Source organism: Sciurus vulgaris, assembly GCF_902686455.1.
Source record: "Sciurus vulgaris genome assembly, chromosome: 1".
Classification (NCBI taxonomy): domain Eukaryota; kingdom Metazoa; phylum Chordata; class Mammalia; order Rodentia; family Sciuridae; genus Sciurus; species Sciurus vulgaris.
In genome coordinates this window covers 10,594,613-10,616,387 of record NC_136461.1, presented here as the reverse complement: position 1 = coordinate 10,616,387, position 21,775 = coordinate 10,594,613, and the positions used below count along the sequence as shown (strand labels likewise).

The 21,775-nt window shown below is 59.0% G+C and overlaps 1 protein-coding gene and 1 pseudogene across 2 annotated transcripts in view; one reads left to right on the top strand and one right to left on the bottom strand.

Annotated features, from left to right (window-relative positions):
* LOC306654597 (caspase-9-like) overlaps nucleotides 1-21,775 on the top strand; it is a 462,751-nt pseudogene that overhangs the window by 52,090 nt on the left and 388,886 nt on the right. The gene's annotated exons all lie outside the window — the stretch shown is intronic.
* On the bottom strand, nucleotides 913-15,621 carry EFHD2 (EF-hand domain family member D2). The gene is made up of 4 exons (XM_079138985.1): nucleotides 15,248-15,621; nucleotides 4,013-4,160; nucleotides 2,793-2,924; nucleotides 913-2,098 (listed from the first exon to the last, which is right to left on the bottom strand). The coding sequence occupies exons 1-4, from the start codon at nucleotides 15,556-15,558 to the stop codon at nucleotides 1,967-1,969; spliced, it is 723 nt and encodes a 240-aa protein (XP_078995111.1). The 5' UTR covers nucleotides 15,559-15,621; the 3' UTR covers nucleotides 913-1,966.

Below are 21,775 nucleotides of genomic sequence, written 5' to 3'. Positions count from 1 at the left end.
TTCCCACCAGGATGCCACGGAATCCGGTGTGCGTCCCTCGGGCAAGAAGCACTTGCCCTAAAATCTTGCACTGAGGATGGTGGCATCTCAGGCAACGCGGAGCGTGGGGTTGGCGAGGCTGGGAAAGGCACCTACCCAGGGCGCCTTCAGCCCAGGAAGCAGTCACCTGCCTGCTGCAGTACCACCCATGGCCACCTGGGGGCAGCGGCGCCCCACCTAAACCCAAGCTTCTGTCGCCCCCACCCCCGCTCCGGGTTGTGCTGAAAGAGCCGGGGCACCCCTCTGGAACCCCAGGGCTAAGATCCTAGAACCTGGTGTACCCCTGCACGGTACAGATGGGGAGACAGGGTCCCCGTGGGCTCCTGATCAGTCCAGTTGCACCCCTGCCGTCCCCCCATGTCCCTTGGGTGTTTTCCCAGCCTACTCAAGACTTTTGAGCTTCAGTCTATATGGCGGGGGTACATCCACCCAGAATCCCTGCAGCCTCAGAGTCACGGAGCCCTACAGTCTCGACAGGTGGCCCAGGGCCGGGCAGAGGCTGTGAACTTGCAGCCTGGGCTGGGTCCTGCTGCCCATGGCCTCTGGGACCTTCCAGGCCCACTGTCCTCATCCGCAAAAAGGGGCATAAAGGCAGCGCACGTCCTCACGGCTGGTTGGGGCATTAGATGCATGGGCACGGATGGTCTCAGAGGGTGCCCGGCGCCCTCACGTGGCCTCAAAGGCCGGGAGACGGTCCTCTCTCCCCCAGACTCTGGCATGGCCCTTCAGCACAGGCCACTTCGTTGTCCCTCCCTTCCCAGGGCCCCCAACCATCAAGAACCACATGCACACATAAGAATATATAATTTTATCTTATTTTAGTTAAAAAAAATAATCGTACCACCGAATGAAGAAGTAGCCTTTTTTTAGGGGGGGGGGGGGGTGAGAAGGGAGAAAAAGAATAAAAAGCAAAAAGCCTAAAGGAAAAAAATCATCTTTATCCGTATAAACATCCGCTAAGGCAACGCGAGGGGCGGCTCGGGTGCCTCCAGCTCCTGCCGGTTCCAAGGCCAAAAAATAAAACCTCTGCAAGTCTCGCGGGGCCGCGGCCGCGGCGTCGTACCAAAATAAAGTTACCGAGTTGAAAAAGCAGTGACAGGTCACGACACGCGGGGAGCTGCACAGCCGCGGCCCGGCGGCCTCCACGGGTTGGGACTGGGCGACGGTCACAGCTTCACGACACAGCAAGGGACACACACGGACACACACGGAGCGGGCGGCCAGGGGCGCGGCTGGTGGCCCGTCCGCTCCCAGCCTTCAGTCGCCTCCTGGGGATCGCCCGGCACCGGCCTCTCTCCCTCTGCCCGCCCTGCGCCCCCAGGTGGCTGGGCGGGGGTGCAGGGAGCCCCTCGGGGCCCTCCTGCCGTGACCCCAGGGCACGCCCGGCAGAGTGTGGGACCGTGAGGTAGATTGGCACACAGCGGCCCCCTCACCCTGCCCCGAGGGGTCCCTTCTCCATGTCTGCACCGGGCGCAGAGGCCCGGGTCCCTTCACCAAAATAAAAGTCCTCCCATTCCAGCAGAGGGGGCGGAGCCGGAGGAAAATCTGGGGGAGGGGCCCCCAGGCCCTGGTCCGCCCAGCGGTCCCTCCTGCTCCAGCCTAGGAAGGGGCGGTCCAGGCCCGGGGCAGGTGGCCGGGGAGCGGGTGTGCGAGGAGAGCAGGCACAGGGGCAGGGAGGGACCTCGAGCCGGGAGCTGGGCCCGGGGCAGCTGGCAGGCAGCAGGGCAGCTAGGGGAGAGCCGCAGAGGGCTGGGCCAGGCAGAGGCAGCCGCAGGGACAGAGGGCGGGACTGGCAGTGGCCAGGGCACTCAGGAGACCCCTCGAGTGGCTCGATTTTAGTAGTGGTCCCAGGGGCAGAGGCCAGGACTGGCGCCCTCCCTGGCCCACCCGCCTGCCCCTGGCCGCCTGGCAGGGAGGGCGGCGGCCGCTACTTGAAGGTGGACTGCAGCTCTCGGAACGCCGCTCTCCGCTGCTTCATTTCCTCCGCCTGTTTCTTCCGCTCCTCCTGCTCCGCCTTGATCTCCTCCTCAAAGCGGCTGGACACGTTGATGGCCTGCACCTGCGGGGGGAGGCGTCAGCTGGGGCTCCTCCCGCCACTCTGGGCTGCCTGCGCTCGGCCCTTCGGGCTCCTGCGGCTGCGCCCCGCCGGCCACACAGGCCTCGGCCCGCACCAGCTCTGGCCGGCCGCTGCCTGCACCTCGCTGAGCCTCTCTCCAGCTAGACCTGGTGCCCACGAGGTCGCAACCCGTGGGTTTCTTGGGAGGCCGGCGAGATAATGTCTAGTCAGTGGCTGAGCGGAGTTGCTGATGTCATCCTTGATGTCCTGTCCTGGAAACCCACTGCACCCCAATGCCACTGGTGAACCCCAAATGTGCAGAGGGAAGGGGGAGGGCTTTGAAAGGAAGAGTCTTAGCTCAGCCCAGGGAGAGGAAGACGGAAGGGAAGACAGGGGCCTGGGGCCCTGGTGGGTGGACCAGGAGCCACTGACCAAACTTGTCCTCTCCAGAGAGCATGGCTGAAGGGGAGGGGCTGGGCATGCCGCTGGTCCCGGGCCCCTCCTGCTTCCTCCAGGCTGGCTGGCAGGGCGTCCCGGGGAGCCCCTGCTGGATTTCTGGCTGCTCTGCCACCTCCGGCCCCTACTCTTTAAGGACCCCGAGGCCCCGCCCATCCCGTCTCCTCTGCAGCTGCAGCCGGACCGGGGCTGTGCCGACCCCCAGCTAAGCCAGGCTCAGGGCCAGTCCTGGGCTCCTCACCTTGGCCTCGAAGAAGCTCTTGGCTCCCTTGACGCCCTCGGTGGAGACGTCGATCTCGGAGAGCCGCGCCAGCACGTGGAGCCCGCTTTCCTGCAGCTCCCCGGCCGCTGCCTTGCGGAAGATCAGGAGGAACTGCGGCAGGACAGGCACCAGGATCAGGTGGGGACGCACCCAGGCCCCAGCCTCAGCATCCCGCGCCTGGCTCCGCCTCCGTCTCTGGGCCTTGTCACCCATGTGCAGGATGGAGGGCAGGTGACTTCCTGTCCTCAGGGACGCGGGATGACTTGGCCCTGCTCTACCCACACCTAGCTCACGCAACCCACCTTTCATCCCTGTCTCCTGAGTTCCCCCAAAGCAGTTCTATCCCACTTATGCTGCTGGAAAGGCACAGAAGCCTCAGAGACGGCAAAGACTTGCCTGGTGTCCCATGCCAGGAAGTGCCACACGGATTTGACCCTATGTCCCGACTTCAAACTGCCCCTTGGGCTGCCCGCCACCTGACCCACGGGCAGCTCATCCTCACCCAGTGGCCCTCGCCACCTCTCTCCCCTGCCTCCTTTAACCCACCAAGCCTAAAGTTTTCAATTCTGTGAACGTGGCGCATTATTTCAAAGTCACCGTAAGTGGTCTGTTGCACAGTGCGAATTTTCACAGGTGCATCTCATCTGGACAAGGGTACCAAACGAGTTAAGCTTCCTGCCACCTCTCGGGGCCCCAGGACTCCTGCAGAGGCCACCAGCCCTGCATCTAACCCTGTGCCCCTGGGGTCTAGTACCATTCCTAGGTGGCTCTGAGCCTGTTTCCTCTGCCATCAGGCAGGCTTGCCCACAGCGCCCGTCTCAGTGTGAGGAAGGAGACCCTTAGTGTCAAGTTCCGCAGCACTGTGGCCCTCTCGGGTCCTGTCTGGCTCTTCTGCTTTCCTGAGTTACAGCACTGAGCAACTGTCCTCTTGGCACCTCCTCCTCTATACTGCAGGAGACTTGGAGGACAGGGTTTTTCTCTGTACCCTCAGGGCCTGGTCAGGTTTAGGTATACATAAGTCAATATATGTTCAGTGCATGAAGGGCTGGATGTCCGTCCTCATCCAGGGCACCTCAGATCCCCCTGGTGCCTGCCGTTAAGTGCCAGTCATTCAACAAGGTGGGTGGGGCTTGGATCAGAGTGGCCCTGGGCACCGAGCCCCCAGGGGTAGCTCTGAGGAAGGGATGGGCTGTGCTTACCTCCCGGAAGCTGAGTTTGCTGTCCAAGTCCTCGTCCACCTCCTTGATCATGTTTTTCAGGCCCAAGTGGGTCTGGGGGGCCCCAAGTTTCTCCATCATGAGCTTTAGTTCCATCAGGTCGATGAAGCCGTCCCGCCCGGCATCATACCTGTGGGTGCAGAGAGCGAGGCCTGAGGACATCTTGGCACCCCTTACCCCTGGCTGGCGAGGGGTGGCAAGCCTGAGTAGGGATCCTGGGGTCCAGAGGGCACCTTCTGGTATCATGTCATCCTTTATGACTGGAAGGGATCTCAGCCCAGACGGGTCCTGACCTGTGGCTCAGCTTCCGCTTGGTTACCTGTGGTGATGGGCCGCTCACCACAGGGCCTGGCAGCCTCCTGCACGTTGAACGATTTTTTTTTCCTTTTGGGTACCAGGGATTGATCCCAGGGGCACTGAACTACAGAGCCACATCCCCAGCCCATTTTATTTCACCTTTAAATTTAAAGGCAGGGCCTTGCTAAGTTGCTGAGGCTGGCTTTGAACTTTCCATCCTCCTGCCTCAGCCTCCCGAGCCTCTGTGGTTGCAGGTGTGGCCAGGGCGCGGGCTAACGATGCTCTTTCCGACAAGCCTGGGTGTGAGGAGGCTGGAACCAGCTGTACTGAATGTGATGTGAACAAGTGGGGAAGAGCTCACCTACCGCAGGGGCCAGCACCTCGGGACTTGAGGGGCGGCGCTCGGCCTCCCTCTCCCCTATTCCCTGGCTCCACTATAGGTTGCTGAGCCTCAGGGGCAGAGGCAGGGAGTCCCGACCTCAGACTGTGGGCAGGTGGGGAGGACACTTCCTCGCCGAGGGGTCTGTTCTGGGCACTGTGGGGCGTTTATGGTTGCGTCCCTCCAAACGTGTCTCCAAGACACTGCCCAGCATCCCCTGGGGGGCAGAAACCACTGCAGGTTAAGTAGTATAGGTTACAGGAAGCGGCAAGGCCGTGACAGGGGTCTCTCTCTTGCTGGGGCTCAAGCCCAAGGCCTGGCTCCTAGGAAGTGCGCTACTGCTAAGCCCCACGCCAGCCCTCCAGCCCCTCTTTCCGCAGAACGACTGGCTCTTCCCACTCAGTGCTTCCTGGACTGCAAATTCGACTTCCTGTTCCCCAGCTTTGCCAGGTCCTGGGAGCAGGTAGAAAATATAACACGTGTTCAAACACGCTGCATGCGTGGCGCTCGGATGAATGAGAAGGCGGGTCTCTGCCCGTCCAGCGCAGCATCCGGGACGGGGCAGGACTAGCTTCCCAGGTGGAGGCACAGGCCTGGGGTGTGCTCAGGAAGGAGCTGGCCAAGAGCCTGCAAGGAGTGGCGGGGCTGGCACAGTGGCCTCTGCCCACGCCCTTCCTTTCTTTTTTCTGCCACCAACTGCCTGGCAGTGCCAGGGACAGGTGGCAGGCAGGGTCCCAATGTCCATCTCCACCAGTCTCCTTGTGGTATGAGTCAGATGGCCTCCAGGCCTGTCCCTGCTGGGGAGGTACTGCTAGTGTCTGGAGCACCACGCCCAGGGGACGGAGGCTTGTTAGAAAGGTCCAGCCAGGTCGTGCCTCTGTCCTGGGACAGCCGGGGAGAGAGGTCTCCGGAGGGGCCAATGAGTTTTTCTACACCTAACAAAACCTGGTATTGTCCCCAAGGCCTCCAGCTGGCTGGCGGAGAACAGTGCTGGTAAGAGCAATGTGACGCAGAGGAGCTGAGTACCAGACTACGTCCTGGGGACCTGGAGATCCTGCAAGAACACACGTTCCACTCTGGTGCTGCTGTGGGCTCTTTGCTCCCTTTGCCTTTCTCTCGTAATACATATCCTTTGGATATCTAATAGCAGCCACTTACTGGACTCTGTCTTTGTGCCAAGAACTTCACCTATTTTACTTTATTTTGGTAATAATCTCATTTTATAATGGAGGTTCAGAGAGGGTAAGTCACCCACCCAAGGTCACACAGCAGCGAGGGTGAAGCTGGACTGTCAGGCTCAAACCTGCATTTCTGCTCTGTGCCCAGCCCTTTCTGTGTGTCCCAGGACTGCCTGCAGAGCACAGACCGTCTGCTTGGAGTGTGGAGGGGAGCATCTGTGCGAGGGGTATAAATAGTTCACAAGTGAGTCAGTGGCTGGAAGTAATGCAGTAGGGGAAAGATGGCGCCCTGGAAGGAATGCAGAGGCCTTCCGCCCGCCTGGGGCGGTCAGGCCAGAGAGCCCCGTGGGCAGTGGCTATTGCTGGCCGGAAGCAGGTGTGGTTTGGGGGTGAGGGTCAGGCAGCTCCCACGGCCCAGCCTCCACCTCAAGCAGGAGAGGCCTTGTGGGGGGGACTGAGGCCCCTCTTTGCAGCTCTCCCGCGTGCATGTGGGTGGCAGAGGGCCAGCCCTAGCAGAAGGGCCTGCGGGGGCAGCTGGGCCCTCCTGTGGCAAGTCGCTAGGACTCCTCCTCAGTGGTCCTCAAGAATACAGGCCTGCTTTCTGACCTTGGGTGCCCAGCCCAGGCTCTGCAGCCAGACGCCCTGGGCTCCTGTATGCATGATACGGTTCTTTAGGGCCGAGTGTCCCTAGAGGGCACCTGGCCATATCTGGAGTCGTTTTTGGTTTTCTCGACTGGGGAGGGGGTGCTATGGCATCTGGTGGGCCAAGGCCAGGATGCTGGACACCCCACAGAGCACAGGGCGTACGGGACGATCTGGCCTCGCATGTCAGCAGCGTTGAGGACGCTGACAGGTGGGTGGCTCTCGCTCACTGAGGACTGACTGGACCCACACAGGCCAGGCTCTCCGTGAAGACCCGGCTGGTGGACGGCCGTTCCCCGCAATCCTGGGGGACTGAGCCACTAAGCCCCCACGTGGCCACCTCTGTGCTCAGCTCCTCTGGAGGTCAGGGCATGCAGGCCCCAACCCCGGGGTCCCATGTCCTCCTCTCTGAGTCCCGGCCGTATTTATGACTCAAGCGTATGAGTTTCTTCCAAAGCCAGGGGCAACTTGGTCTCCGAGGAAGTGCAGGCAGAGCGTCCAAACTCGGAAGGAGACCTGGGTTCTGGACTCCTGTCCTAGCAGCTCCCGGGCTGGGCTGGGCTGTGGCTGAAACCACACTGTGAGCCGCTGCCTGCATCAATCAAGAGTCAATCGATTACCAGGGCTGGGCTTCGTCCTGGGCAGGCTCCGACCCCCAAGGGGACAATGCAGGAGTGGCAGCCATGCCAACCAATCGATCACCAAGGCGAGGTGACAAGAGGGCTGAGCCGTGGGGTCCCAGAATAGGTGCTGTCTAGTGGGGCTTTCCCAGGAGACTCCTGTGAACAGACATGGCCCGTGAGCCTCGGCCCTGACCTGCTGAGGCCGGGGACTAGCCAGGTCTTCAGGGTCAACCTTCAGGGTTAACAGAGACTGACCTGGATTCCGACCCCAGTTCTGCCACCTGCTGGCTGGGGGACCCGCGAACTTCAGTTTTCCCATCTGGGTCAAAGAGGTCATTTTCCTGGAATGAGGATTCAGGGAGGGTTCCAGGGGCTCTCACCACAGAGCCCGGCCGTGACGAGCACTCACTATCTCGCAGGACCTGAAACAGCCAGTCACCACCACTGTGACCATCTACCCTCAGGGTCGTTGAAGAGTGACACAGTCATGGATATAAAATGGCCAGCACACAGTAGGTGCTCAGCACTTGCTCATTCCATCGTGACGGTGGCTGTTGCACAGGGAACTTTCTGTGTGCACCCTTTTCTTCTCCCTGCCTCCCTTTCGGGCCCCCGAAGTCCCCACTCCCAAGCTTGCAGGGCAGGGAGGCTGGGCTCTGCCCGGCTGGGAAGGCCATGCCATGGGGTGGGACCAACGGCCAGGCCCCTGGCTGGAGCTCAGCATTTTCTGCAGTACCAGAGGGAGGCTGCCGCCTGGCACTGTGCCCACATTCCTGCCTGCCTCCCCCTGCATAGCTCTCACCAGGGAGGGCTCTGCAGCTGCTGTCCTGGATGCTGGTGACAAAGTCCCCTCCCATCCCCCCTGAAAGGGATGCGGCCACCACCCAGGCAGACCCTGCCTTTGGGCTGAGCATGGTCACACCCTGCCAGCTGCTTCCCTCCCCCAACCCAGTTTTGATCCCCAGGAGTCCCAGGGGCCGCGGTGACTGTCTCCAGTGGCTGGCTCCGGTGGCGTGATATCAGTGCCCGGGCCACACCCAGGCCTGTCCCCGTCAGAACAACATTATCTGTACTGGCTGCTCTGCTGAGCGCCTTCTCTGCGCCTGGCATTATGCTCGGGTTGTTCCTTACAAGAACTCCACGGAGCGGGTGCAAACATCCCTATTTGACAGGCGGGGAGACTGAGGCTCAGAGACGAAGAGAAATGGCCAAGGCCAGGGTCCAGCTGGGATCCAGCCGGGCCTCACGGGAAACATGTCACCTCTGCACCTGCCTCAGAGTGACCCAGGGTGGAGGGGTCACTGATCTAGCGCAGAGTGAGGGGCACCTTCCCAATGCAGGTTTCCTGCCTGCTGCCTCCAGTTCCTCTGGGACAGGAAGCTCGCTGCTTTGCTCTGGTGGCCACTCCTGGCTTTGGAACTACTTTTTGGAACTGCCTGCAGCTGTGCTGTGCAGAAATGAAGCGGTCACCACAGCCACTGCCCAGGCAGGGGGGGGAGCACAGAGGACCCAGTTCTGTCTGTCCCTCCTGACCCCCTGCCAGGCCTTTCCTGATGGCCCCTTTCATGCGGAGTTCCAGGAGGGACAGACCAGTGGAGAGAGAGTTGTTTTACAGACTCAGGTCCCCCCAGGGCTACCTGGCTTTGAACTCAGCAATTATTACTGTTAGTATCTACCATTAGGATTATTACTGAGGAGTAAATAAAACAGCTGGCACCGAGTAGGTGCTTCAAACCTACTAATTCCATTGGAGTAATAGCCTTCCCCTTCTCCAGGGAGGCCCTGGGCCTCCAAGCTGTTCCTGAGAAATGGGAAGTCAGGTTCCTTGGGGGACAAAGTTCTAGAAAAGTCTGACCTTGCTGGCTGCTGTGGCCAGCTTGGCCCCGCCCAAGCACAGGGACACACAGGCGGGCACCTGGTGCCGGGAGTGAATAGTTCTGCACACTGCCCCCACTCCCCAGCCTACGTGGGGAAAGACCAGCCAGGGCCACTTCCTCTAGTCCTATCTGCAGAATCTGACCTTGATCTGTTGTCCTGCCTCAGCCAAGAGGGGAGCGGCAAGAAAGGGAGGGAGCCAGTGTGTTGCGTTTTGGTGAGTCTGAGGATCCAGCGGGAGCCTCTAGGCTGACAGCAATTTGTAGGGGCTGTCAAGCTTCCAGCACGAGGATATCTTTACCCACTGAGCCCCATCCCTGGCTCTTTTTACTTTTTATTTTGAGACAGGGTCTCACTAAGTTGCTGAGGCTGGCCTTCAACTTGAGATCCTCCTGCCTCAGCCTCCCGAGCTGCTGGAGCATCTGAAGCTCGTTTCCCACTTCCTGCCTGCTGGTTGTTGGGCTGGGGATGCAGCTGGAGGCCAGAGCGCTTGCTGGGTTCCATCCCCAGCACCGCAAAAAGGAAACAATGTCATGGCAGCATTTACTGAATGCCTGATACACCTAGTCTCTGTTATTTAGCTTACTCTCGACTCCATGCACCTTGTCCTCCCTGAGCAGCTGGGACAGATGACATAATCCGCGGAAGGTCACCCTCAGGTCTGCCTGAGGCGGGTGGAGAGGCTGTGTTCCAGCGAGCACACCCGGGAGTCGGGTAAAATGCAGATTCTGGTCCGGCAGGTCTCACCGGCTCCCGGCTGCCGCTGCCGCTGTGGGTCCACAGACCCACAGAGTAAGGGGCCCGGGGCCTGGAGTTGGCCAGACCCGGTTCAAATCCCGCCTCTGCCTCTTACCAGCTGTGCGACTGGACAAGCCACAGAACCCTCTGAGACCAGTCTCCTTATCTGTGAAGCGGGTGATGGAGACCTCAGAGGACTCAGCAGGCCAGATGCCCACTCCAGAGTGGAGCGGGGCCGCATGGCCCTCTGGGTGGGGTGAGCGGCAGGCGCTGGGGAGGGCCCTCCAGGCTCAGGAGGCCAGGCGCGGCTCCTGCTAGCCACACCTCCCTGGCCTGAGCCCTGCTGGCTCTCCTCGAAAAGCAGAAGTCTGCCCGCCCCGGGAAGGCTGCTGGGCAGCCAGGGGCAGCTGAGCTGCTGGAGGGCGAGGGCTGTCCCTGCGAGGGTGAGGGCAGCAGGAAGGGCCTCCCACCTGCCCCGGCGGGAGGGCCTGGGTCCCTGAGCCTGCTGTGACCCCAGATGGCAAACAGGAGAGTGGAGAAGAGGCAGAAGAGGCAAGGCAGCAGGAAGGTGCCCATCAAGGGGAGCCAGAAGTCCCCTGGGGAGGAGGGGGAGGTGCACGGAGGTGCCCAGGCCCCGGGAGGCCCTCCTCACCCCAGCGTACACACAGGGCTCCTGCAGGGACAGCGGGTTCTGATCTGGCCAGCGCCACTCTTACAGCCCTGCACAAGGGGCTCAACCTCCTTGAGCCTCCATCTCCTCATCTGTCGCGGATGGGAAATGGCTGCGTTCACCTCACGGAGATTTCCGAGGCCCTACAGATCAACTCCTCTGCAGCAGGTGTACCTGGCGGCCCATCCAACACAGCGCGGAGGCAGGGCTGGCTGCAGGGAGCTCACGCCAGGGCACTCTGCTTATGGTGGAAATTCAGGACCCTTCCATTGGTAGCCCTGCTGGCCCCCCTTGACCCCAAAGGACCCCTGCACCTCACGGTTCTCTATAAGATGCGAAGCCTCTTGAGGGCAGGCGCTGATTCCTCACTTGAGTCTCTGGAACATGCACCCAGAAGAAACTTGGTCATTATCTGTGGGCGAACGACCACAGCAGACCAAGGCGTCCCTGTCACGTAAACAGCCCACCCCAGTCCTTGCTTTACCAGCTAGTTCCTGCAGCCCCAGGGCCACCCAGGCGCAGAGAAGCCGAGTGCCCTGCCCAGGGACACCCAGTAGGGCCGGGGCAGGGGCAGGTGGGCACCGAGGCTCAGCTCTGTGTCCCTCCAGCGCTGCTGTCTGCTCCTCTATCTCCTGCCACCTGCCTGCCACGTAATTAAGTGATAATGAATTCATCCCTCCATTTTTGTTATTTATCAAAGCCATATGTAGCTGTCAATCAGAGTGTCTGTTCAGCAGGAAGAAAGGAGGACTCTGACGCCAGGTCCCCGCCACTCAGGCCCAAAGCAAAGGGTTGTTGTCAGCCGGGTAGCTCCCTTGAGGGCAAGTGGAGGCAGCCAGGGGTGGCGTGGGCTACTGATGTCAGGCCTGATGACCACAACCAGGCCCTACCTGGGGCTGGGGCAAGGGGTGCTGACTTGGGGACGATGGTGACAGTAGCTCAGAAGTGCCTGGGCCAGTGTGGGAACTATTTCGCCCCTGCCCCAGGGAGAGGAACAGAGGCTCAGAAAGGTTTAAGTGACTGGCTCCAGAGTCCATGCCTGGGATTCAAACCCAGGGCGACAGGTTCCAAAGGCCCTGCTCCTAACCACTGCAGGGGAGGGCAGGGTGGCCTCAGGGTGAAGGGAAGAGCTGGCCAGAAGAAAGGGAAGCCTGTCTCTCTGACGTAAGGGGTCATGGGATGAGGAAGCTGGGGACAGGGCCTGCGCGGCTGGGCGAGACAGGGAACTAGGGCATCTTCCTCAGGCTCCACGGTGGGTCCAGAATGACATAGCTGCCTACCAATCTGGCAGGTCTCAGCCTACAGACCCCTCCAGAGCCCCACTGAGGCTGTGGCCAGCCCAGAGGTGGGCATCCCTGAGGGTCTCTGGGGCTGTCCCACATGTCCTCCCTACCAGAAGGTTCTAGAAACAGCCCTGATGGATGGGTAGAGAGAGGAAGGGAGAAGGGAGGGAGAAGGAAGGGAGGCTACGGATGCAGCCCTGGGCCACAGGAGAGTCCAGGCTCCGGGACGTAGGCCTCTGTGCCCAGCACCACGCCTGAACTCTAGTGTGTCTCTCCAGCCCCGGTCTGAGGGGCAGGGCCCAGTCTTCCCACCGTGCAGACAAGATGCTCTGGGTCAGCCGCTGGAAACCTCCGGGTGACCCTGAGCAAGTCACTACCCCTTTCTGGGTTGCAGTTTCCTCATCTGTAAGAACAAGGAGCGGGGCTGGAGTCAGCCCTCAGGTCTCTCCCAGGAGGGGCCTGCGTGGCCCTGTGGAGATCAGCGATGGCCAGAGCCTGTCTGACTCCCTCTGAGCCCTCCCTTCTCCCTCCATCACCATCCTCAGGACACATCTGCTGAATCCACACGGAATGGATGAACCGGAAATCTCTGGGAGTCAATTCTGACATTCAGAAGCTCCTAGGACCCCTCAGAAATAAGGTCAGGGCTGAAGGAGGCTGGGAATCAACAGATACAGCCTGCCCTTTGAAGAGATGGGTAGACTGAGGCAAGCAGATAGGACACAAGCCTGGCTTCCTCGCTCCTGGTCACCAGGGAAAGGCCAGCCCCAGGTCTCCATCTGCCAGCCCCTCTCCTGCACTGGGCTCTGGGGGTGGCTTCCCAGGAGGGCAGACTCCCTCCTCCCTCCCTCTCCTCTCAGCACGGCCCTCCGTGATGCCCTGGCTGTGGTCCCTGGTCCTGCTGGGACCCAGGAGGCCACAGTCCCACTTGGACAGTGGAAGCAGAACAGGGGTTTTGTCCTCTGCGAGAGCCTGTCTGCTGGCTGTTCACAGCCGGGACTCGGCTGGGCTGGGTTCGGCTGGCACAGTGAAGCCTTGTTTCCTTGAATACAAAATCTGCAGCTTTCCATCTTTGCCAGGGCCCCTGGCGGGTGCCACTTCCTTCCCTCAAGGTCTGGCTTCCTGGCCCCCCTCGTCCCTCCTTGCAAGGGGGGCTGGTGCCAGGAAATGGCTTGGAAGGGTCCAGCCCCCCTACTCTCCATCGGGGCACCCCTCATCAAACTGGTCCCCGAGCACCCTGTGAGCAAGGCAGCAAGGGTGATTTGCGAACGCACCAGGACTTGCCCCCCGCACCCTTGGCAGCAAACTGCCGCCTCCCAAGCCCTGCTCCCTGAGGGGTCTGCGTTCTCCCCAAACAGCTCCATCTCTTTTGGGGACAGGGATGCTGTGGAAGCCCAAGAGGAGGCTTCTGCAGGAAAGGAGAAGCCGAGGCCGGCAGTGAGTATGAAGTGGGAAATCATCTGTGCGCACGGAAGTGGGTGCTGGGGTACGTTCTCTGATGCGGCCGCAGAGGTCTCTAGCAGGAAACTGGGGAGGGAAGCACGCGGGTTTTGGAGTCACAAACCTGGGTTCAAATCTTGCCCTGCCCCATCTTTCTACCTGTAGGGTTTTAAGCAAGTTATTTAACTTATCTGATAAAGAAGGAGCGCAGACTCCCCACCGGCGCAAGGGTGACGAAACAGTCCCATGTCAGGGGCTGCTGGAGGGTCCCAGCTCACCCCTGCCTCAGGACACTAGGAGCCGACACTAGGAGCCTCCCCACTTCCCCAAGGGAGTCAGCCACACAGCCACCTGGGGGCTGGAGAAGTTCTCCAGCTGCTCTTCCTGACATGCGGGGAAACCTGGCCAGTCTGGCTGGAGGAAAACCTCAAAACTCCAAGGAAGGCCCGCAGCCAGGGGTGGGCTCTAGGCCCTGGACTTCCACGCAGAGGTCTGGGGGTGGGGTCGAGGACTTGACCCCTGGAAAAGTGTGGGGTTTCCAGCTACCAAGACTGGGAACCAAAACGCTCTTCCCCTGACTGGGGCCAAATGCAGAAGCGCGGGTACAACAGAGAAGTGGGAAAAGCTTTTCTCAAGCTGTGGGCTTGCAACACGGCTCTTCCTGCTTGGTGTCTGGGCTGTGAGCTGCTGTGGCTGCGGCTGACACCCCTCCGCCTGCCCAGCCCAGGTGGCACCAGCCTGGTTACACCTCTCCCTTGGCCTTGGCCTGCCTGTGCCGGGTGGCTAGACCTCTCGTCCCCTGCCCAAGACTCAGCCTCCTGATGGTTCTACCCGCTTCTGATCCACTCCAATCTAGTAGCTGTGGGCTGTTCTCTGTCCAGGAGCCGGGGCCAAGGGACCGGCAACAGAAGTGGGGAACGCTAGAAGGCAGGGCACTGGGGACCTTCACCACTCCCTATGGGGAGAGGGACTGAGACCTGGAGGTGGACATAGGGACAGACCCGAAGAGGAACTGGGGTGCTTCTCTCTAGTCTCCCTAGAGGCATTAAGTTTCCTTCTGTGGGGGCAAATGGCCCAGGCCACAGGCCCTGGGAGTGCCCACCCAACCTGGTGCAGTGCAGCGTATGGGATCATGGAATAAAGGGCAGGGGCACACCAGAGAGGAAGGGCCCCTTGCTGAATGGGATGGGTGTGGGGCACGGGGACTGCATGTGGGGAGGGGCGATGGCGTGGGGGGCCTTGTCACAGAAAGCAGCTGCTGGGTGCAGAGGGTGAGGAGGCCAGGGCAGGATGGAAGGGAGTGTGTGGAAGGAGGACTCGCCCAGAGGGGACTGTCCGGGGGCAGTTTACATGCCAGCAGAGTTGGGGACAGGGAATGTGGGGCCCCTCCCCAGGAAGACCACTTGACCACTAAAGATTTGGGACCTGGCTAACACATGGAGAGTGGGGTAGGGGTGGAAGGGCTGAGGAGTCTTTGCTTACAGTTTTCTAGAAAGATGCTGAACAACCAGAGGGGTGGGGGCGTCCCTTCCAGAACCCAGGTTGAGGCAGATCTGAATACGCAAGGCAAACGACAGGACCCCAACAAAAGGGAGGTGCCTGGCGTAGGTGCGGGACCGGTCTTCCTCTGGAGAGGCTCGGTACGCATCTCTGACCAGCCTCTATGGGGTGGGGGTGGGGACCGCGAGTAGCTGGGATGTGGGGGGAGAAGGGAGGTCGCCAGGTCCTCCATCTCAGTGGGCGCAGCGGTGGGTGGCGGGGGAAGCGTCGGTAACAGGGCGAAGGTTCCTGAGCCCCAGACCCGGGGTCCCGGGCCCATGTGTGGTGGCGGGAGCGGGGATCGTGATCATCTGGGGGGCCTTGGAGCGCCCGTGGTGCGCTCGGGGAGGCATCACTAGGAGGAGGGGTCACGCGCCAGGGGCCCGGGGGTCCCCAGCCCCGCTTGCGTGGTGGGTGGCGGGTCTGGGAGCCTCGTGAGCGTCTGGAAGGGCTGGAGTCCCCAAGCCCGGCGTGCCGGGCCGGGCGCGCTCGGCGGGCGGCGCGGGCTGGGTCGGGTCCGGCCGAGGCCGGGCGCGGGGGCCGGGGCACTCACTGCTTGAACATCTTCTCCATGTCCTTGATCTGCTTCCTGGAGAACTCCTTGAACTCGGTGTAGGGGTTGAAGACGCGGCGGCTGGGCGACTGGGGCTCGCCGATGCCCTGGTTCAGGTCCGCGCGCCGCAGCAGCTTGGCGCTCAGCTCGCCGTCCGCGCTGCCCAGCGCCTCGGCCGCCTCGTCGGGCGCCCCCGCCGCCGCCCCGTTCAGGCCGGGCTGCTCCGCGGCCTCGCCGCCGCCCTCGCCGCCGCCCTCGCCCTCCATCTGCAGCCGCCGGCTCAGCTTGGTGGCCAGCTCGTCCGTGGCCATGGTGGCCCGCGCGGCGCTCGCCTCCGCCCGGCCGCGCTCTTCCTCTTCCTGACACTCCCCGGCGCCAGGCGCCGCCTCCGAAGGTGGGACTTCGGGGACCGCCCGCGCCCCACCCTCCGCCCCGCCTCCCGCCCCGGGCCCGCCGGCTCCCGCCCCGCGCGGGGTTCCTCAGGCGCCGGGGGTCAAGTGGTCCAGGCTTCCGAGCCCGCCGTCACCTCCCGGGGCGAGGCTGGGGTGCCTCGTGCAAAAACCCATCCTCGCTCTGCTCCCCAGTGCGGCATGTGAGCCGGAGGGGCCCCGCGGCGGGAAGGAGGAGAGGTTACTCGCCCGCAGTCTGGGCGTGAGTCCGGGGTGCGGGGCGCCGCCCGCAGCCTCTTCTCTGGAATCCCCTTGCCGTTAAGTCCGGTGTCTGTGACATCCTGTCGGTTGCCATGGAGACGACTCGATGTGCAACGCTGGCGTTCTCAGGGAGGGTTGCAGGGGTCTGAAGGAGCCCAGCTTAGATGTGGCTGGAGCAGCTGGCCTCTTTCCGGAGAGGAGGGACCGGCAGGAGATGGTCCTCCAAGACAGGGGGAGAGGGAAAGGGCAAGGGGCTGGTCACCATCACATGGATGACTTGGCAGAACAGCTGCTGGGCCAGGCTGTCACCTGTGACTCTACTTTCGGTGGACTGACAAGGAGCTCGAGATGTCGCCGTTTTGATGGGGACCCCAGAGGAGAGACATCTTTCTTAAAGACCCACGGGAGGGGGTCTGGGGCTCACAGAGTATCTCCACGGTCCCATCTGTCACCTTAAAACTGCAAAACTGGGGAGCTCCAGCCTCAGAATCACAATCACAGTCCCACTGGTTATAATACAGATTTCCAGGCTCCAACCCAGAAAAACAATGCCCATCTCTGCGGTGGAACCCAGGAATCTGCATCTTAACCAGCACCCAGGGGAGTTCTGCTCCCTGGAGTTTGAGAATCTCTGATCTAGCTGGAGGAATGTACTCTGTGCGTATTCTCTAGAATGTGCTGGCGATTCCTAGGTGCAGCATCTGTACCCACCAGTCAAGGTGCAGAGAAAAGATGGATGCAGGGCCTCAGCAACGCTCTGGACGCAAGAGAGCAGCTGAGAAGGTGAAGAGCAGGCTCCGGAGAGATTTGCACAGAAAGACATTCAATTGGCATTTGTTGATTTCAGAGAATTACTAAATTAAAAGATATTTTAAAGGATGAAATTGAGAAAAATACTTCCAGAGTTCAGAAAATGTAAAATTTTCATTCACTTGTCTGTGAGATTGTTTCTGAGTCCGGTAAGAATGCTCAGCCTAAACGGTTTTATTTTCTTAAAGCTCAGAATTAAGTTCCTGCTCTTCTTGGGCAGTTTGATCCAGCTACTTGCAAAAGGCAGGTCTCCCGAGCTCCCTTTTCAGTCTCGAGGAACTCAACAGAAGAAAAATAGTTCATTTAATGAATGCAAAGGACCAGGGGCAGGGTGCAGATTGACATGTTTACAGTTAGGTCTGTAGATGTTTAGGTTTGCTAAAGTCTTGGTCTTCCTCCGAAAGCGGCTAATTACTTTCAAAACTCTGGCAAGCCTCCACTTGCCCCATCTCATGATTTCTAATGATTCTGCATGAAACAGGACTGTTTTATTACCGAATGCTTTGCATCTGTTTGACACAGAAACAAACTTAAGAGTGCAGAGATTACGTGAAGGGATTGCTTTCTTGAAAATCAACTTATATAGAGGCAATCAACCTGGGGTTTTGGTTGGAGTTGTTTGTACTGGCTGTGTCTGTTAAGCTTTGTGGTCAATTTTCTATTTGACTTGTGTGGACACAGCCCTAGGAAGGGAGGGCAGGCGCCATGACACACAGGTAGAGGAAATTCCTCTTCATTTCCTGCTGTATCTTAAACGAGGAGCTGAGCACCAGAGCTCAGGAAGTGCTGCCCGGACAGGCCAGCCCTTTTAACACCTCTCGGTTGCCATGCTTTTGCTCACAGCTGTCAGGGTTTGCAGAACACGAGGCTCCAGCTGCCTGCCGCTCTGGCCATCTCAGGGGCCTTGGGCTCAGGCCCTGCCTATGGAGCTGGCTGTGGCTGATCTGACCCAAAGCCAGAGACGCACGTCGAGGTAGGGCAGCGTTTCATCTGAACTTTTCCCTTCTGAGGTCATCAGACTTCAGGAGAAGGACCTCCGTCTACCCCTCGACCCCCCGAAACCAAAGAAGTAGTAAAGGAGAGGAAAGCACAGCAAAGTGCTGATCTCTGTTTGGAGACAGAACCTGCAGGAAACATCACTTGCCTCTGTATTAGGAGAAGTCATTTGGAGTGACTTGAGTGTGGTGCCCCAAGCACGGGTTCTGGCAGAGAGAGTGATCTGCACTGGTGACACATTACAGCGTTTGGTCACGCGGAAAGAATGATCTTGAGGAAAAATCACACCCTCGGCAGAGGACTTTTGCAGAGGCAGGGGCGAGAGAGAGCCAATTCCGAAGCGTTCCAGTGGCAGGGAAGGAGGCCCAGTTAGTCATCGCTGACTTGATTTCTTTTCCTCCTCCCACATCCACTTGTGTATCTGTCTTTTGGGGAGGGGTGAAGGAATAGAAGAAAAACAACAGCATTTTGAAGAGGGGGGAGAAGCAGGAAGGGGATCCAAGGGTCGGGAAGAGCCCTTGGGTCACGGGGAGGTGGCATGAACACTGGGGTGCGTTTGGAGCCTGGCAGCCCTGGGTGGTCCCTCCAGCCAGATGCTGGGGAAGCAAGAGGTCGTTAGAGTAAAGCCGGCTCATAAAAGGCAGCACTAGCTTCCTGCTTGACAAATACCAGGATGCTAATGAATCATTATACTCTGCGCTCATCAGGAAACCCTCGATGGATTGAGCGAGATGCCAAGGTTCGGGGACAACACAAATACTCCCTTGGAGCAGTTGGGGTAAGGGCAGGGAAGGGGTCGCAGCCTGGTTGGCCTCAGAGGCTTTCTTATCTCTTGAAAATCTGGAAGCCAGACAAAGGGTGCAATGGGGAACAGCTGGTATCGGGCATGATGCCACCCAAGTGGTGCAGGAAGAAAAGGGCATGAGGGTCAACAGCTGCAGGTGGAAGCCTTATCTACAGAGCTGTCTTTTGGGGTGATCTTGGATACCATGTATGTATTCGAGAAGCTCGATGGTCTTTCAGATTAGTTCCATCCAGCCAAGAGATGAGCAGCTCAGTGTCTGACACCAGGATGGGCTGGAGAGCATGCGTGTGTGCAGGGGCGGGGGGATACCTTGACATCCAGTGGTGCTGCTTCTGCAATGTCCTCCTGCACCCCTTCCTGAGACGGTACTAATCCGGGTGGCTGATGGTGATTTTTCCACCAGCAGCAGCTACTCTGCTATATCCGGGCAATCAAGACTTATTGTGTTGGGCACTGGGCGCCGGTCCTGGAATGTTCCTGATTGTAGGAGTGTGAGATTTATTGGACCCCACGCTGTGTGACTGAGAGGGGATCTAACTCTTCCAGGGAAGCCCCCTGTGGTTGGAGTGCAGCATTTATTATCCATAACGAAGTGCTAATGTCCGATGCCCCTCTACCAACGCGACGCCCTGGTTCCGCTCCCAACCCTCAGTACCGGAGAAACGTTTGTCCAGTGAGCGTTTGAGGGCCCGAGCTGCCTCAAGGCTGGGGACAGATCTGGCGTTTTCTTCAGTGTCTTCTCCAGAGCATCGGATGGCCCATTTTTAGGTCTCAAGGTCATTGTCAAGAAAGAGAAGCTGCTAAAGTGACACCTTTGTGCACCCACATGACTCAACACAAAAGTTAACAGGAGCTCCAAATACAAGCCTCTCAAATATCTGTCCTGTGTGTCCTCTGAGGAAGTGACAGTGGCATCAGATAGGGGTTGGGGCCGTGTGACCTGCTGGTCCTTGGGTATCACTGTGGCCCAGCGGTCATTTAAGCAGCTCTGCTCAGTAGACAGGACAGAGGAGTAGATGGAAGGTCCTGGTAAACACTGCACGCAGCTGCCACAGGGGCACCTGATAGCTGGGGACGCTGAAAGGGACACTGTGAGACTAACCACAGTGGGTCAATGCAGAGTCAGGTGAGAGAGCTAGCCTGGTGCCTCGGCCAGGCACCTGACCTAAGGTATCAACTAAAGGGAGCAGGTGACTCCCAGAGGAGGACCAGAAGGCCAGGGTTCCTGGGCCCTGGGATGCGTGCAAAGGCGGCACCCCTTGGGCCTGGGCCAGCGGAGGCAGGTCTTCCGGGCTGCGGGCTGAGCTCTGACAGCGAGGGGCAGTATGGTGGGATGGTTTGGAGCTGGCGGTGCCAATCCCAGTCCTCAAGTTACTTTCTGGCCTCAGTTGCATCGTCTGTAAAATGGAATTCCTCTCTCCCCCTGGAGTACTTGGGAGAATTAGTTAACAAGGCTCGCGAAGGGTTTAGAGCCGCTCACGCCACATGGTAAAACTTAAAACGCTCTCCATGGTGAGGACCATGATCATTTGACTTCCTGCCTATAGGTGTGCAGGTATTAATCATCTAGTCAGTTTAACACAAGGGTTGGCAAATTGGCTCACTGCCCATTTTTATGAATAAAGTTTTATTGGAACACAGCCATGCTTATTCATTTACCTCTCATCCTCAACAGCACAGCAGAGTTGTGGCAGCAGAGGCCCTCTAGTCCACAAAGCATAGTGGCCTCTTACAGAAAACGGGCTTTTGTTATTTGTCCCTTTACAGAAAAAGTGCCAACCCCATCCTCACCAGTGAGTAGAAAACCAGCAGGTTCCTGGAATTGCTGAGAAAGGCTATATCCTGTTAAGGCGAAGAAGTCTGGACTCTGATCCTTGCTCTGAGACCTTGGGCGAGTTGCTTACCCACTCTGGACTTGTCCTTTCATAGGCAAAACTGCAATGATCCACGTGGTATTAAGTGGGATGATGTCTTGACTGTGCCTACTGCAGGGTCTGATGCTGGCCAAAGCAATATAAAAAGCTGTTACTATTGTTAGTTATTAAGTGTCAACCGCCGAAAGGCACAGAGAAACTCCCAGAAGAGGGCCATGGCTGCATACAGCTGTCTTTAGAGAACACCCAGCAGTAAGCCTGTTCAAAGCCGAAATACGTGTGTACATCAAAAGTGAGCTGTCCCATGTGACACAGCCAGTAACGATTCCAACTCCCTTTCAGTGAAGTCAGTAGATCAGAACATGATAGGGGGAGCAAAGGTCATGTCTAGCACAGTAGCATCAGTGCCTGGCACATAGTAGGCACCCAGTATTTACTGCCTGTATGAACGAAGGCTGGATATTTAACTTCTAAGGTGACATGCCAGTCAGAGGGCGCGTCTGATCTCTCTGATAAGACCACAGTTAGTTAGAAGATAAAATGTCTGCCTCCAGTATTTTAGGGTCTGAGGGAGGGAAGTGGTTTGCTAAAGATGAGAGGAAACGAAAATCAGGAAGCTGCCGAGTCTTCCGTTGCAGGACAGAGGCACTGCGATGGATTCCTGGGGAACAGATGGGCAAAGAAAAATGTTTAAAGGCAAAAGCAGGCACACAAGGTCATGAGTTGGCCCAAAATAACTGGGGACACTGAGCAGACGGATGCAGGCGGTGCATCTTGATGGAAAGGAGGCCAAGTTGATAAGCCGAAATAGTCTCCCCTCACAGGCGCCCAACCTCCTGCCCAGGAGGCCTCTGCAGGAAAAAGAGGGGCCCGTCAGCTTCGGCAGCTATGGGGGCTCCTCTGATCCTTACCATAGTGCTTCGATCCCCCAAGTCCCTAAAAAATTGGAAACCACTGCATTTCCCGGGAGCAGGCTTTGGAGTGCAGATCCGGGAGCTATTTTTTCCCCCAGACATTTCATGACTCTGGTTTCTGCAACAACAGGCAATGGTGACGCTGCCAAGTTGCAAGAGAAGGGCACCTTATCGTTAGAGTCACGATTCCAAGAATCCGAGCCGGTTACCGTTGGCAAGGGCGGAAGGAAGCCGATTGTCACAGCTTCTTGGAGGAGCAGGGGAAGACTGGGGGTTTCAAGGGATCCTCTTTGCGGTACCTTGTCGTACCTCTCCCCATGGAGAGTTGCTGGTGGCTTTTCAGAACCATCGGTGGGGACTGTGTCGCAGTGTCTCTGTAAAGGCTGCAAATAACAGACACTCCACCGGTGGACACCCAAAGGGAGCATGTGTGGGGAGGAAAAGCAGGTCCCTGAGTGCCCAAGCCAGGTTCTTCTTTG

Bases quoted from the DNA above. Each gene is read 5' to 3' on its own strand.
- EFHD2 (XM_079138985.1), bottom strand. From the start codon at position 15,558: ATGGCCACGGACGAGCTGGCCACCAAGCTGAGCCGGCGGCTGCAGATG. The intron at 4,161-15,247 runs GTGAGTGCCCCG...CTGCACCCACAG, and splicing joins ATGGAGAAGATGTTCAAGCA to GTATGATGCCGGGCGGGACG. The intron at 2,925-4,012 runs GTAAGCACAGCC...GTCCTGCCGCAG, and splicing joins GCAAACTCAGCTTCCGGGAG to TTCCTCCTGATCTTCCGCAA.